This window comes from Haplochromis burtoni, unplaced genomic scaffold (assembly GCF_018398535.1).
Source record: "Haplochromis burtoni strain Fernald_Lab_line unplaced genomic scaffold, NCSU_Asbu1 Contig_23, whole genome shotgun sequence".
Lineage (NCBI taxonomy): Eukaryota > Metazoa > Chordata > Actinopteri > Cichliformes > Cichlidae > Haplochromis > Haplochromis burtoni.
In genome coordinates, this window is record NW_024582384.1 from 1,931,291 (window position 1) to 1,946,301 (window position 15,011).

The 15,011-nt window shown below is 40.3% G+C and overlaps 1 protein-coding gene across 6 annotated transcripts in view; it reads right to left on the bottom strand.

The window, feature by feature from the left end:
* The window catches only part of garnl3 (GTPase activating Rap/RanGAP domain like 3), a 78,499-nt gene that overhangs the window by 47,062 nt on the left and 16,426 nt on the right, over window positions 1–15,011 (bottom strand). For 5 of the 6 annotated variants that reach the window (XM_014332079.2, XM_005917229.3, XM_005917231.3 and 2 more), the window contains one exon: window positions 3,071–3,140. In XM_014332079.2, the coding sequence (XP_014187565.1) occupies window positions 3,071–3,140 (70 nt within the window). Of the gene's footprint in view, window positions 1–3,070; window positions 3,141–12,105; window positions 13,763–15,011 lie in introns of those variants that run through there. The other variant, XM_005917230.3, reaches the window with a different exon arrangement.

Consider the following 15,011-nt stretch of genomic DNA (forward strand, 5'->3'; position numbering starts at 1 on the left):
CACTATAATAGCATTAGAAAAGCACAAAGGTGGTTGTACTAAAGTTTATTATGATTAACATACACAGCCTATCCAGCTTCCTTCAGAGCATATGGATGAAGCTGTTACCCATTCTGTTAAACTAAACTTCAAAAGTAAATCTCTAGAAGTTAGACTTAGGGCATATTCTCATGGCAGTTAAACAAATGCATATTATGAATGTTTGTTTTTTTTGCTCAGACTCTGATGAGATGATCAACAGTACAATACTATAATTGCAAGCATCCAGTTAGCTTAGCTTAGCATGGAAATTGGCAGAATAGGCAAGCAGCTAGAGGGACTCTGTCCTTCTCATTGTGATGTTTCCAGGAAAGCGTGAACACCTGAGCAATTAGCCATTGCACCTGGCTAAGAAATTGTTCCGACACCTAACTCTACAATGAAAACTGTAGCTTTCACAAGAGATACACTGTGATGTTGCTTAGTAATCTTACGGCAGTGAGTAGATTTTTTTATACTATAGACCAATTATGTAAGACATTATTTAAACATTTGAGATCTCACATGTCAGGATTTGCAACTTTTTGGACTTTCATAACATGGTAATTATTTTAAGCATATGCTATTAAATCAATAAAATATTCAAAATAGTTGCAGCCAAGGGGTTTAAGTGGGTCAGAAAATCATTATTTCTTTTCTTGTTATCATTTTGTATGCATTTAAATGTCAATAAAGCTGCAGTTTCTGTATTTTAGCATTTGGCTAAATAACAAAACTAAAACGAGCAGAACTGCTTTGCATTGCTTTTTTTTCTGTAGTGGCAGATGATTGCAAGTTCATTGTTTAAAATAGAGGTCCACAAGTATAAGAGAATTCAATTTTCATTTTATTTCACATGCCTGTAACAGATTGTGGATAGGAAGAAGAAGGGTTATCTTGTTGAGTTATATGGTTATTAATTCATATTGTGACGTAACCGTTATCATCATACTATAATAACTGCAGAGTATGCATGTCTGTATGTTTATCCCCAAACTCCTTCTGATGACTGATTGGTACAATCTAAGATACCAATATTTCTAACATCTACGTGGTTAAAATATTTACTTCAAATAAAAGTACTCTGTCTTTGTATCAGCATATAAAAACAATGGTTTATGAGTGTACACTCCTATTTTTATGTACATAAAATGAACATAGCGTTTGCACATTCATAGGCATGTTACATGTACAATTTAAAGCTTATGATAGGGTTTAATTTTTAAAAACAGGCAGGTTTTTATTTTCTAACTGACGCCCCTTTACAATTCCATGGCATGAACTGAAGGGGATAAAGGGTCACGATAGCTGGGAGATCGAGGAGAATCTTTCCAGGCATTTGCTTGCTACACTGAAAGAGCCATGCTCATGTAACCATACCAAGTTGATTCTGTTCATCTGGATGTAGTGAAACTCCCAAATCTTGGGATCCCAAATCCCAAAAGGTTGATTCTGTTCAGATGAACGAATCAACCTTTTGGGATTTGGATGATTGAGCATGCATCAAGACATACCAAGTTTGATGCCGGCATGGGAAAAACTGCCCGTGGGATGGGTTTTTGCTAATATATCAAATGATCAACTGTGTTGCATTGGTCAAAGGGCTAATGTGAGGTTACTGAACTAAGTAGTCTGCAGTATCTGTGGTAAGGCTTACAGTAAAAACTAAACTGGACTAATGCAGAAGAAGGCTAGAAGTCATCAATTTGAGTTTAAGCTCTTTAGCATCACTTGTCAAATTCCACCTTTAATCTATCGTTAGATTTTATTATTGATTTTACAGTAGTTATCAATACAAAACCTGCCAGTATATTCTAGGATGTAGTTGGCTAAATTAAAAAAAGAGCTGTAAACTTCAGTCTCAGATGAGTCAAATACATCTCTGCCCACAGAGAAACTCAATCCATATTTTTAAAAAGGCTGTTTATAAATTACATTTAAATACGGAATCTACATTTTTTTTTCTACTATTAAATCCCTGATGCTAGGTCAGAGTCACTTTTTACCTTGCTTCGCATAGCGACGGTCCGAGCTAATGCTAGAGAAATAGATTTTAAGGTGTAGCAGAGGTAATGAAGTGAGAGGACACCACTGACCCGCTGCAACAAGTCACTGAAGCTAGTGACCTCACCCTGTCTCACACTCACAGTTTCTGGATACTAGCCTCTTTTCACTGACACACCCCACTCACACACTTCACTGTCCATACTGTCTGTATGCTAGTGCTGATAGGCACAGTGCGGTTTCTCCTCATCACTAATCTGCTGAGCACGTGGTGCCCGACACTCATGGACAAACCCGCAATATGTCTCTGGTAGGAAGTACGATTGCTGCGTGAAAACCCTAGGACTTCCTGTCCCTCTGCGCTATCGGGAAGTACAGACTCAGCTCACAGTGGAGGGGCGTACGCTTACACACATGCACAGACACTTACACACATGCTCCCCCAGGGCAACAATGACTCAACAGCTTAGTAATCAACCACAAAGACACACACTGTGCCGCAGCTTTACACCAGCAGCATCAAAACAAAACGAATTAAGTTTGGAGGCTGGTAGGCAAAAAGCATCCTGCATTGCTGTTGCAGAGCTCTTGCTCACAAACCATGGTCAGATCTGTCCCTATACTATCGTAAGATGTTTACCTTACACTTTAAAATCCCATTAGATTAATACACTGTGCTTTATTAATAAAAACAAAATTGAATTAAATGACTTTGAGTGGAGAACTGTTGTGATCCACACTGGTAAAGCACATCCCTGAACCACGCCCTGCATGTCATGACTCATCAGTCCCCCTCTGTTGTCCATCCATGCCAACAGGGAGTGGGAAGGGAATGAGAAAGACAGAGAGAGCAAGACAGAGAGAGAGAGCGAGAGAGAGAGAGAGAGAGAGAGAGAGAGAGAGAGAGAGAGAGAGAGAGAGAGAGAGAGAGGAGGTCATCAACAGAAGAATCAATGATGAGGATGAGAGGAAAGAAGAAAAAGAGATGCTCATGCTGAGAAACAAAAGAGAGCAACAAAGACGTGAGCGCACTGTGGGTGGGACTCACCAGCTCGACCGAACCATAGTGTTTCCTGCTGAAGTCTCCACGCCTGCACCCCAAGTCCTCTGAGGCAGAGCTGTAACACAGAGGAACGGTCAGACTCAGATGCATGTCCTATGTGCTCTCATCACATACGTATACAATGCATAAACTGTGACATCGTTCATACACAAGTGGCAGTTGCAGCATCTGTTTTTCTACAGTCTCTTTATCATAATATACATAGTATAGTATTATTAAAGAACACCTGTTTGTGTGTGTCTCACCATTCTTCACATTCAAACAGTACATGGTTACAAGGCAATGCATGCAAAGAAGGCGTCTGCACAACTCGGTAACCTCTTTAGCTTCTGTTACTGAGCTGTGTTTTCCACCGATGAGGAAGACCAAAAAGAAAAAGAAGAGCTATCTGACTTGATTGGTAAAGTCCTACGAGGCCCCGTGAATGGAGAAGCTGGAGACCACAGGTAACCCTAAACCTGCTAACTCTTTCCACATGCACGTCCTGCTTATATTCCTCTGCTAACACCTATGTTTGGGTGCGCTGATACAATGATCCTGCCCATCAATGTGCTTAAATTTCCAGCTATTTCATCACACCGTGAGATATTTTGGCTTATTTATGCATATCTATGGTCTCAGGTATGTACTTTTACTGCTTTAAATAGTTATTGAATGACAACTGCATTTGAAACACTCACTTTTCAGCTACATGCTTTGAGGACAGGCAGTAGTGAATCACACTACAAGAATAAGTCATTGGAGCCACCTGAGGCTACTGGTACTCATCACTTAACCGCTTAATGCATCGTGTCCTCCATACTCACAAGCCACCAGTCAGTCTTGTGTCACATATAAACAATTTCAAGTTGGCTTTATCAAAGTATTAAGTTTATCAATGCATTATAACACACCATGAGCTGGCTCCTCTCACACTACTATCTCACTTTTCATCTAAGCACCACCTGGATAATTGTAGGAAAATCAGGGTGACTAGGTCAGTGGAGCTGCCAGAGGATAGAGCCATTTAATTATTCATAGTTGCCTATTACTTCTTTTATGCACTATGCTCACTAAAGGACTATAATATCATTTATTAAGTATTTACTATACACTCACCAGCTACTTCCACTGCTTATTAATGGATTTAGGCATGAAACATGGTCAGGACAACCTGCTTAAGTTCAAACTGAGTATCAGAATAGGAGGGAAAAAAGGTGATTTAAGTGACTTTGAAAGGCGACATTAACTCAAACTAAGGTATGCAGAATAGCATCTCTGACTGCATAACACGATCAACCATTAAGCAGATGGGGCACAGTAGCAGAAGACCACTGTCAACAACAGAAGTGTAAACAACATGATATCCCGCTCTGCATCAAAGGTTCAGGCTGGTGCTGGTGGTTTAATGGTTTGGAGGATAGTTGCATCCCATCCCTTTGTCCCAGCATGATAACACACCATGTCACAAAGCTCAGATCATCTCAATCTAGTTACCTGAGCATGACAGTAAGTTAATTATACTTAAAGAACCCCCACAATCACCAGATCTCAGTCTAATAGAGCAACTTTGGGATGTACTGCAATGGGAGGTTGGCATCATGGATGCACAGCTAACAAATGTTCAATAACTGTATGATGCTGCTGAGCCATCATGTACCAAAATCTCTGATGGATGTTTCCAGCACCATGTTGTATCTGTGCATTGAAGATTTAAGGTAGTTCTCACGGCGAGTGGCCAGTGAGTGTCTAAAGAAAAAAAAAAATCAAATCCATATTTTCCACTTGTTGCCACTCCTTCAACATGAGTATTGGTAAGTAATCATCTTCTGCTTGTATTCACATTGGATTACTAGTAAATGTGAACTGTGTACTGTAATATGGGAATTCTATGTGGGGCTGTCTGTGCTTTTATATTATTTGCCCTTTCCAAATTTACCATTTTAACTACTGCTTCTTGCCCTTTGCACAGGATATTGTTTAGAGGTAGGATCAAAAGTTCCGAGGGGAATAACAAAAACTGGGGTGGCGGGTGAAAGCAATGAAGACGGCAGGGGTACAAAGGTGAGACTCTTAGAGTTCAGGCGGGAGTCAGCGAAAAGGTTGCCATGACCCAAAGGGCACTTCTTTCCATTTTCAGTTATCCTACTTGTCTTTTTGGTCATTGGCATTAAATACATATTGCGTCTTTCCTTCTTATGGTTTTCTTTTCTTTTCTCTGTCTGTTTCTCAGTATGGTGTGGCTGCCAGCAGCACAGTGACTGACCCGGGAGCTGTGTCCAACTCACTTCTGATTGAGATGGGGGTCCTGATTGAATTAGGCTCGAGTGATAGATGGAGATTGGTGTGGAGAGATGACTGCTGGTGATACACACTCGCACAGAGTTGACACAGGGACAGATTCAAACCAGTGCGTGCGCGCGCGCACACACACACACACACACACACACACACACACACACACACACACACGTAAAAGTAAAAAAAAATACTAATACAAAAAATTTAAGTGTTTCTCCAATATGAATAACCTTATCTGGTCCTAAAAGCATTATAATGGAGACATAAAGTAGTATTGCACAGAAGGGACAGAAAATAAGGAGCTGTTTTCTCTCTGGTTTAAGGAAAAATAAAATGATGACATATTGAAAACACTAAAACATGCACAAGCATAAGTTCTCCAATTTTCATTCTAGTTGAGATATAGATGAAAAGAGCAATAGCAATAGAGATCTGAGTCACTAAGCTTATCACAGCATAGCTCGGACTCGCAGCTATAACATATTTAACACGGACACTGCACTTTCATGAATGTCATCATTTAACACTGAGAGGAAGTAAACAAGTGGATTTCTTTCCTCTCAGTGGTAAGTAAATTACAGTGAAAGCTGGTCAGTCATTCAAGTGTTTTTGTGATTATAAATGTCAGGTTTGACACTCGGTGCTCCACACAAAAGACCGAATATTTTTTCCGTCCCTACAAAAACTTTGCTAAGAGACTCTCAGTATGACAGCACTGAATTGCCCTACAGTACTGCTGATACACCCATGTATCACTGCTTATTTTTAGTCATGACAATCGTGTTATTATCGATCCAACGTTATCCATGTAGAAGATATTCTTAGTAGCAATTTAAAAAGCCTCAAATCTTAAAGATGAATTGAAAAGACAAAGCGAGCCCAGTAGAACTCTAAAACGATCAATTAATTTGTCTATTCACAGCAGGCAGCGTTCTCAAAGTTCTCTTTGTGACGCTTTATTTCTTTGGAATGCTAAATGTCATAAGAATCTAGTTAAATCCCATTAGCAATAAAACCATTTATGAAGCAATGGCACTGCCAAATAGATGTGCAATGCAATTCGTCATGCCGTGCAGTGTCATTCCCTTCCTCAAATGTTAATCAGAGAAGTTCCAGAAAGAAGAGAAGAGTAGCAGAAACAATGCCTCTCTGTCTATAGAATTTTATAAGATTAGACTGAACATAGAGAGCTGGATAGATGGATGCTGCTACAGTACCAGTTCATGCTCACATATGAGACATGTTTTTCTTTACAAGCATACGCACTGAGTACACACGGATCTGGGCAAATATCTCACAATTTGCAGTAACACTACAGATATAACTCTTGGGGAGGGAGTTTGTGTGGAGTTAAAATTATTCGGCTGTCACGCAGCAACTGTGTGAAAACTGAAGTTGCATGTTCTCATCGGTACAGTATGCTAGCTGGTGCTTCAGGACAAATTGTTCAAACACAAGCACAAGTGTGTGTGACCTATCACAGAACTGCTTAAATCTTTAAAGGCTTTCATGATTTTATACATTTAATTTATGAGATTGGGATTAGAAGGCAAGGGGTAATCCATCTTCTGATAACCAATCACATTTGAACGGGATCATACTGGGTGCAGTAAACAATCCACAATAAGGACAAAACATAAAGATTGCAATTGCCAAATTATTATTTCCCCTGTGGGGGGAAATAATTATTTGATCCCCTGGCAAATTTATAAGATTTCTCACTTCCAGAGATAAGAAGTCTCTAATATTTATGATAGTTTCATTTTAATGGATAGAAAGTGTTTTATTTTGTTTTTTCTGGATGTTTGGTTGATATTCTGACTGGCTTTGTACACGTGTCACACAGATTACAACCAAACCTGCACAACACTGGAATGGGCTAAAAGACACTCACGAAGAGACTTGGCGAGAACTTAACAGCTATTGACGCGATTATTCAAAAATGAAAGAAGTATAAAATGATCAATTGCCTTTAAATTGGAGATCAATGCAAGATCTCGCCTTTTGGGATGAGGATGATCATGATAAAGGTGATGGATCAATCCAAAACTACACAGCAGGAGCTTGTTAATGATTTGAAGGGACTAGAGACAGTCACCAGGAACATCACTGGGAACACACTACGCTGAAACCAAAAGAATTGATAGAGTTTCTGTAAAGAGGAGTGGGCTAAAATCCCTCCAGGGATGTCTGCAAACCTGGTGACAGACTACCAGAAGAATCTTACAGCTGTGAACAAGGATTTCTCTACTAAGTTCTGGCATCAAAACCATATATAGTCTCACAATGCTGCTGCCTTTTATTAGTTTTTCAAAAGTCATCTGCATAGAAAACAATGGTACAGGAAGTCCTCACCTAGAGATCCACCGGCGACACCAGAAGCCCCAAAATATTAGCCATTGTTCCTGAAAGCTAACTCAACCGATTAGCTGATGGGTGCTCAGCTTGATTCAGTGAATAACAGTGTGCTATTAGCTGTACACCTTCCACATTTTGAATATCTTGTGTTACCGTGTATCATGTACCACGATTGCCTATTATGACCCCCATGTTTAGCCTCCTCTTCCTTTTTGGCCAACACCCTCTATTTCCCTTTTACCTCCATTTAACTCCTCACTCTGTGGTAAGGTTTATTTGTCTCTGCAGACAAGCTAAAGGCAGATGTAGGGCTGTTAATACATAATGCCCACTCAGGCTTAAAGGTTGCATTTGTGTGTGTGTGTGTGTGTGTGTGTGTGTGTGTGTGTGTGTGTGTGTGTGTGTGTGTACTACAGGATGTATCCATCATCGTCTCCTTACACTCTCCCATCCCTCATTCTTGCCTCTTCTACAGAGATGCGATTAAGAAAGTGGTCCAGCACAACAATACCTTCAACTATATGTGCTGTGGGTTTTTCTGCTCATAATGGGAGTTGCTGCCCTTCACTGTACCTCTGAGAGAGAGGGTCATGAAAGGGACTCTATTTTGGAGGAAGGTGATTAGGTGAAATTACCTCAACCATCTCCTTAATGAGAACCACTGCATCTCCTACCGAAGCTCATTTTGTTCATTTTATTAGTTTGGTGCTTCCAATGACGATTCTCATATTTTGAGTTAGGGCTGAACTGTGCGAAAGATGCATGTACAAGTGGTTCTGCATGCAGAGTAATCAAATCTTTACAACTGATATTTTTTGACTTATTTTGATTTGTTTATTTTTTTCAAAACCTCATAACCTCCATAATGCTCAAAGGGAAAAACATTGTTGCCAGACCGAGACTACATCTTCATATGTTCTGGAAAACACTTGTAAAATGAAAGGTATTTTAACACATGTGTGAGGTGTAGCCGGTTGCTTGTTTGTGCTCAAGGTGGTTTCAGTCAGACCAAACAGATAAGCAACATTCATGCTGTGCTAACAAGCTATTAGAGAGGTGGAACAAGCTGAGGGAGTGAAGTGCCCTGAATGTGATGAGGAACATGTACCTGTCAGAGAACAGAGCTGCAGGAGTGTAACACAGACAGGATTTCAAGTATATATTCCAATTTATACACATACTCACTGGCAACAATATAAGGTACACCTGTTTAACTGACTATATTAACTGATTGTTAATATAGCTATTCTTTCAGCCAATCACATGGGAGCAACTCAGTACATTTAAACATGTAGACATAGCAAAGGACGACCTGCTGAAATTCAAACAGAAGAAGCAGAAGAATGAAAAAAAAGGAGATTTGATTGTGGCTTCAATGTTGCCAGTTCTACATCCTGTACAATCCTGTGAGCAGCAGTTCTCTGGGTAAAAATGCCTTATTGACCATAGGAGTCAAAGGAGAATGACCAAACTTCCTTAAGTCGATAACGAACCAATACTAACTCAACCACTGGCTACATCCAAGGTATGCAGAAAAGCATCCCAACATGTCGAATCTTGAAGTAGATGGGCTGCAGAAGGAGAAGATCATACCAGGTGCCACTCCTATCAGCTAAGAACAGGAAACTGAGGTTATGGTTCATGCGGGGTCACCAAAATTGGACAACAGAAGAAAAAAGGAAAAGGAAAAAGGCTGGAGGGCCTGATTAGTATCGAGTTGTGCTGCAACATTCACATGGTAGGATCAGAATCAGCTGTAAACAACAGGAATGCATGGCTCCATTCTGCCTTCTAGCAAAGGTTGAGGTTGGTGCTGGTGGTGTTATAGTGTGGGGAATAGTTTCTTGGCACACTTTAAACCCCACTCTTATACACCACATCCTACCCGAGTATTGCTGCTAACCATGTCTGTCCCTTTATGACTACAGTGTACAGATCTTCTCGTGGGTGCTTCCTGCAGGATAATGTGCGACGTCACAAAGCTCAAATCATCTCACACTGCCTTCCTGTACATGACAGTCTGTTCACTTTACTCAAACTGCCTCCATAGTCACCAGATCACATTCTAATAGAACGTGTTGGAACAGGAGATCAAATCATGGATGTACAGCCAAGAAATCTGGAGCAACTGTGTGATGCCATCATGTCAGTCATGATCATGTATAAGGAATGTTTCGAGCACATAGAATTAAGGAAGTTTGGTAACTAAAAGGTGTCCAACTAAGGTGTACTGGTAAAGTGTATCCGATAAGGTAACCAGTGAGTGCATTTATATATTTCATAACAACATCAACTCTGAAATCAATATAGGTAGTTAATCTATATACCATCCCCCCACCCCTACTGTCTGTGCCTGTAATGCAGGGTACTAAAAGTGTGTACATGATGAACTTTACATCTGCTTCACATCACCTTGTTTGCATCAGAGCAGCTAGTCCACTTTCAGGCTTGTATGACTGGCTGTAAGCCCATCAAGCTACCTCACTCTCCTGACATGGTGTGTCATTACATGGTTTTGAGATATAGCACAGCTGAAATTATAGTCCCGCATTTGAAGCCACCCATATGTTTAGACATCATAGCTTGAACTTTGCACCACAGCAGTCCAGACAATCACTTTCCAGCAGCATAATGGCTGTTAGCCAAAGCAAAATGACTTTGAAAGCTCAGAGCAAAGAGAAATCGCTTCGAAACGAACAAGGTAAGATGGATATTCATTACTCAAGTGCTGCCCTCAGTAATGCAGTACAGGAGAGGTTGGAAATTGTGGTTTCTGTCACAAGACAATGGACAGCAGCCTTTGAAATGGAGTGAAATGTAGAGTACACCCATCACACGAAACCTCCAACTGCTCCACGAGACTAAACCAGTCATTTTTTCCTATTACAGTAAGCACTGTGTGACTCTTTAATCACAACAAAATGGGATTTGTTTATGAGAGAAAAAGATGCCAACAGGAGCAGGAACAATGCCAAACAAAAGACTTTTGGGGCCGACATAAAATATCCATTAGCTGGTACACAATTCAGAAATAATATTACTTTTTGAAGGCTTTCCGACACAGGCTGTCATAACAACACATGAAGAAAAACTATAAATATTAGGAATTACTGCAAAAATATGATGTTATACTACCAACTGGAAGACTATTTTTGGGTAGTATGAGAAATTCCTTAAACTAATTTGTCAATTAAGCATTCAGTATCCCAATTATAATTTCTTATTGTGCACTCCAGGATGTGATATAGAAAATTTGCATGTAAATATCAAAGTGAAGTTATTGACAGAGCTGCATAGCACACTACAGTATATGTATGCAAAGTAACTGCTACTCATTAACTTTTCTATAAGGACTTATGAATTATTCCCAATAAAACTGAGTCACAATTTGCAAGAGTGATCACTGAAAGCTAAGATGATGCAGAAATCACACAAAATGGGGCAAAAAAAAAAAAAAAAAAAAATCCAGATCAGCGATGTTAGAAATCATTTTAAGAATGGACATTTCACAGTCATCTTCACACAAACGCTGCAGTATGCTGCTGGCACCTCAGAGTATTTCCTATACACCCAGTCTCTGTGTTCAGCTGTCACTGCAGCCCAAAGCTTTCCCTTTTAAGCTGCTAAAAGAGCCGCAGCGGTGGCATTTCCCATCTGTAAAAAAAAAAGAAGAAGAAGAAGAAGAAGAAGAAGAAGCTGGAAATGAGCTTCCACACAGTAAGCAGCCTTGGACTACATCTAAACTCAGCTGCTCAGCTTAAGCCAGATGCCTGCCTTCTGTGTGTCTCACATATGTTATACTGACACAAAGCCAGAATGCCGAATGCACCTCCACACCTTGAACTGAAAAGCAGGTTATGAATAATTCACATTTTTCCATGCACATAGCGCCTGTGATGTCTGTTCTCTCGGGCAAAAATGAAAGAAAATAAATGAACCAATTTGGTTTGCTTCTGTCTGTTTTTAATTTTTAAAACTAACGACAGTAATTCGTTAATTAAAAGCTGTACGTTGAGGAGCTTTTTACTTCCAGACTGGAGACTTGTGGATTCAGCGGCGCTTTTAGTTAACAGAAGTAAACGAGCAAAGACCGATAAATCATGCACCTCACACGTAAAGTAGCCAGAACTCGACCAAAACCTGTCAGTTAGTGCACAAACAAGTCGCGGATCTAGCAGGTGCCAATGCGCACCGACAAATGGTGACAACGCTGGAAGACACCAGAGCAGGTGTTTCCAGCCTAATTTGCGTTCAGCTGCGTAAAATATGCGAGTGCTGGAGGAGATACGATAGCATGCAATCAACAGATGAGTGAGCGGCATTCACACAGGTATGAGTGGGATTTAGGTTGTTTTTTTGTTTTGTTGTTTGTTTTTTTTTACCGCTGATTGAAAGTCAACAGTTTGTTAGAGGATGGATCCACACTGCTCATGTCCCCATGCGATGTTAGTCCAGCGGACAAGGCGACAGCAAACGGCAAACGGACGTCTTCCTCCACTCCTAACCCGCTAAGAGCGCTTGGTCATCACTGCGGCGCAAACTCCGACAACTGCTGACCAAAAAACAAAAAAGCCCCACAACTGGTATTCCAACTGCTTTTTTTTTTTTTTTTTTTTGCAGCTCTTCTTTCAGAGCCAAAAAACTGTTCACTGCGTGATAGTGAAGCGGAACGGATCTGCCATAGGAGCTCTGCGTTTACTGTGTGGTCGCCCTCGCTCTCTCCCTCTCTTTCTCTTCCCCCTTCTCTCTCTCTCTTACACATAGACTCTTCATCAATGGTGCATTTCAAGTGGACACAATTTGTTGCTTGAGGCTCTGCAGCAAAAAGCACCATTCAGAGCGGCTTATTCTTCTCCAGGTTGATGCCGCTGTTACCTCACTGTCAATTATGCCGTGCGCCAAGCTTCTCGGTATCCCGCAAAGTGATGTTCAAGATGCATGACTTCAGGCTGAGGCTCACTTAAGAAAAAAAAAAAATGTGGAGGGAAATTAAATTTTCGATCTCTTAAGTATCACTCCTGGTACGTAGCAGGAAATGGTCTCCATTGTAGATTTAGTCAGCTTAAAGATGTAAATTGGAAATGTTTGGCTGCCATTACTTCCTCAAAAGTCACAGGCTCCGAAGTTTTAACTTAAAGATTCATTATTGAAAGAGTTGATGTTACTGCATGTCACTGGTTGTCTATAAATGACGAACAGTTTTGGATTGCCAGATTGTGAAAAATACCGCTGTTGTTGCCAGTTGTAGTAAAAGATCCTGCCAAGTATTTTTCGACAACCTGGCTACTAAAATGATATTATTATTAATGGATAGAGGCCGATTTATAAAGTATTGGTAAATGAGTGAAAACATTAAAAGAGATTTTTCTCTTTCGCTCTATAAGTCAATCACTAGTGCACAACATGCTCTGGGGGACTCACAGAAATCTGGCCATAGACCAGGTATGGTATACCCCAGTGTAAGTAATGAGGGTCTAACTCCACATTCTTTATTTTGCATGAACAAGCACTGGATTAAATTTTTTTTTTTTTTAAATGAATGTGATGCTGTGAAGGTTAACTGGTTACAGAACAAAGAAACTGTGTTGTGGCTAGGTGCAAGACCCAGCTGATTTGAGTAAACCAGACCAGTGACATCTCAGTTAGCTACAGCTGGATCCATAAGTTTTTACACTTAACAAAAGTATTGAATTAAGTGTTTGGGAATTATCAACATTTTCTTCTATACAGCTAAAATTTCAGACAAAGGAGAATAGAGTAGACTTAACAAAAAACAAGACATTTATTGTGGCTGATAACAGACATGAACAAAACAGGGAAACCAAATTAATCGAAGAACAAATCATGAAAAACCTAAACTGGGAAAACTAAATACTGTTAAATACTTGGAAATACCATGGAGACATGAGGGAGTGTAAACGGATGCACCGACAAGGGACTGAGGGAGACAGAGACAATATATACACTCAGAGAAAACAAGGAAAGTGGAAATGCATGGGAACACAGCTGGAATGAATAGGCATAAGAGATGGGGAAAGCAAAACTAAACACACTAAACACTGGACGATAGACTGTCAAAATAAAACAGGAAATAAAACACAGACTCAGACACCAGGGCCAGAAGGAAGGAACGTACATAGGAACAAGACAGTCTGGGGAGACATAGGGAGGAGACACAAAGAGACATGGAAACAGTTAAGGGAGACGAGACACGGAGGGAGGGAGAGAGGAGAGACATGACGGGTTGGGGAGATCACACATTGATGCACATGACAGACAGGAGAGACATGGAATGAAAAACAAGGAGGGGGACACAAACAGGAACGGGAGATAAAATTCAAAGACACACACACAGGGCGACGTAAACACAGATGACGTGACAGACTCACAAGCGGCATAGGGGTGAGACAAACACACACGAGGAACCTCAGACGAACCATAAACTGGGAATACCAGAAAACTCAAACATAGAAAGAACTAGACTCGAGGCTAAACTATAAAACCTGAACTTAAACCATGATTGTAATACAGAGGGTCACAAAAACACAAAGTCAAACTCAAAAGACCCAGCACCCTGACAGCGATGGTACCAGTGGAACCAACTGCTGTTTATTGATGATTTTGACTGCTGGTCTAAGCAGTAGCAGGATGAATTGTGAAGCAGACGGGGCTGTACTCTCTAATCTGCAAACAATGCATCTACAAATTGTGGAATCCTTTCAGAATAGTCTGTGAAGGTTTTCAGTCATCCAGGTCATTGTAATCTAAGGAGCTTGGAAAGAAAAGTGACTGGACTTGTTTAAGTTTCTTCATAAGGGAGTTTTTCCTTCCCACTCTTGATTCTTGGGGTTTTCTCTGTATTATTGTACGCTTTTAGCTTAGTTTATAATGTGCCTTGAGGCAACTGCTGTTGCATATGTGGCACTATTTAAATAAAAATATATTCAATGGGTGAACAGAGGAAAATTACAAAAATTGCACAAAAAGTAAGCAATAATGACACCAGAAACATGTGAAGATGGATTTTAAATCTTATTTCTGAGCTCTCTCGCGTTTTTCCCTTTAAACACACAGACACAGAGGGTGAAATGTGATCTTTAGTATATATGATACCTTCACAATAGCGCAGCTACAGCCTGTGTCTCAAGCTCAGCCTACGTACACACACACACACACACACACACACACACACACACACACAAAACATTACAGGATTAAATAAGGTTTAATCTTGACATCTGCTTATTATTTAGCTCATCAATTTTTAATCAGCAGAAACCCCCCTCTG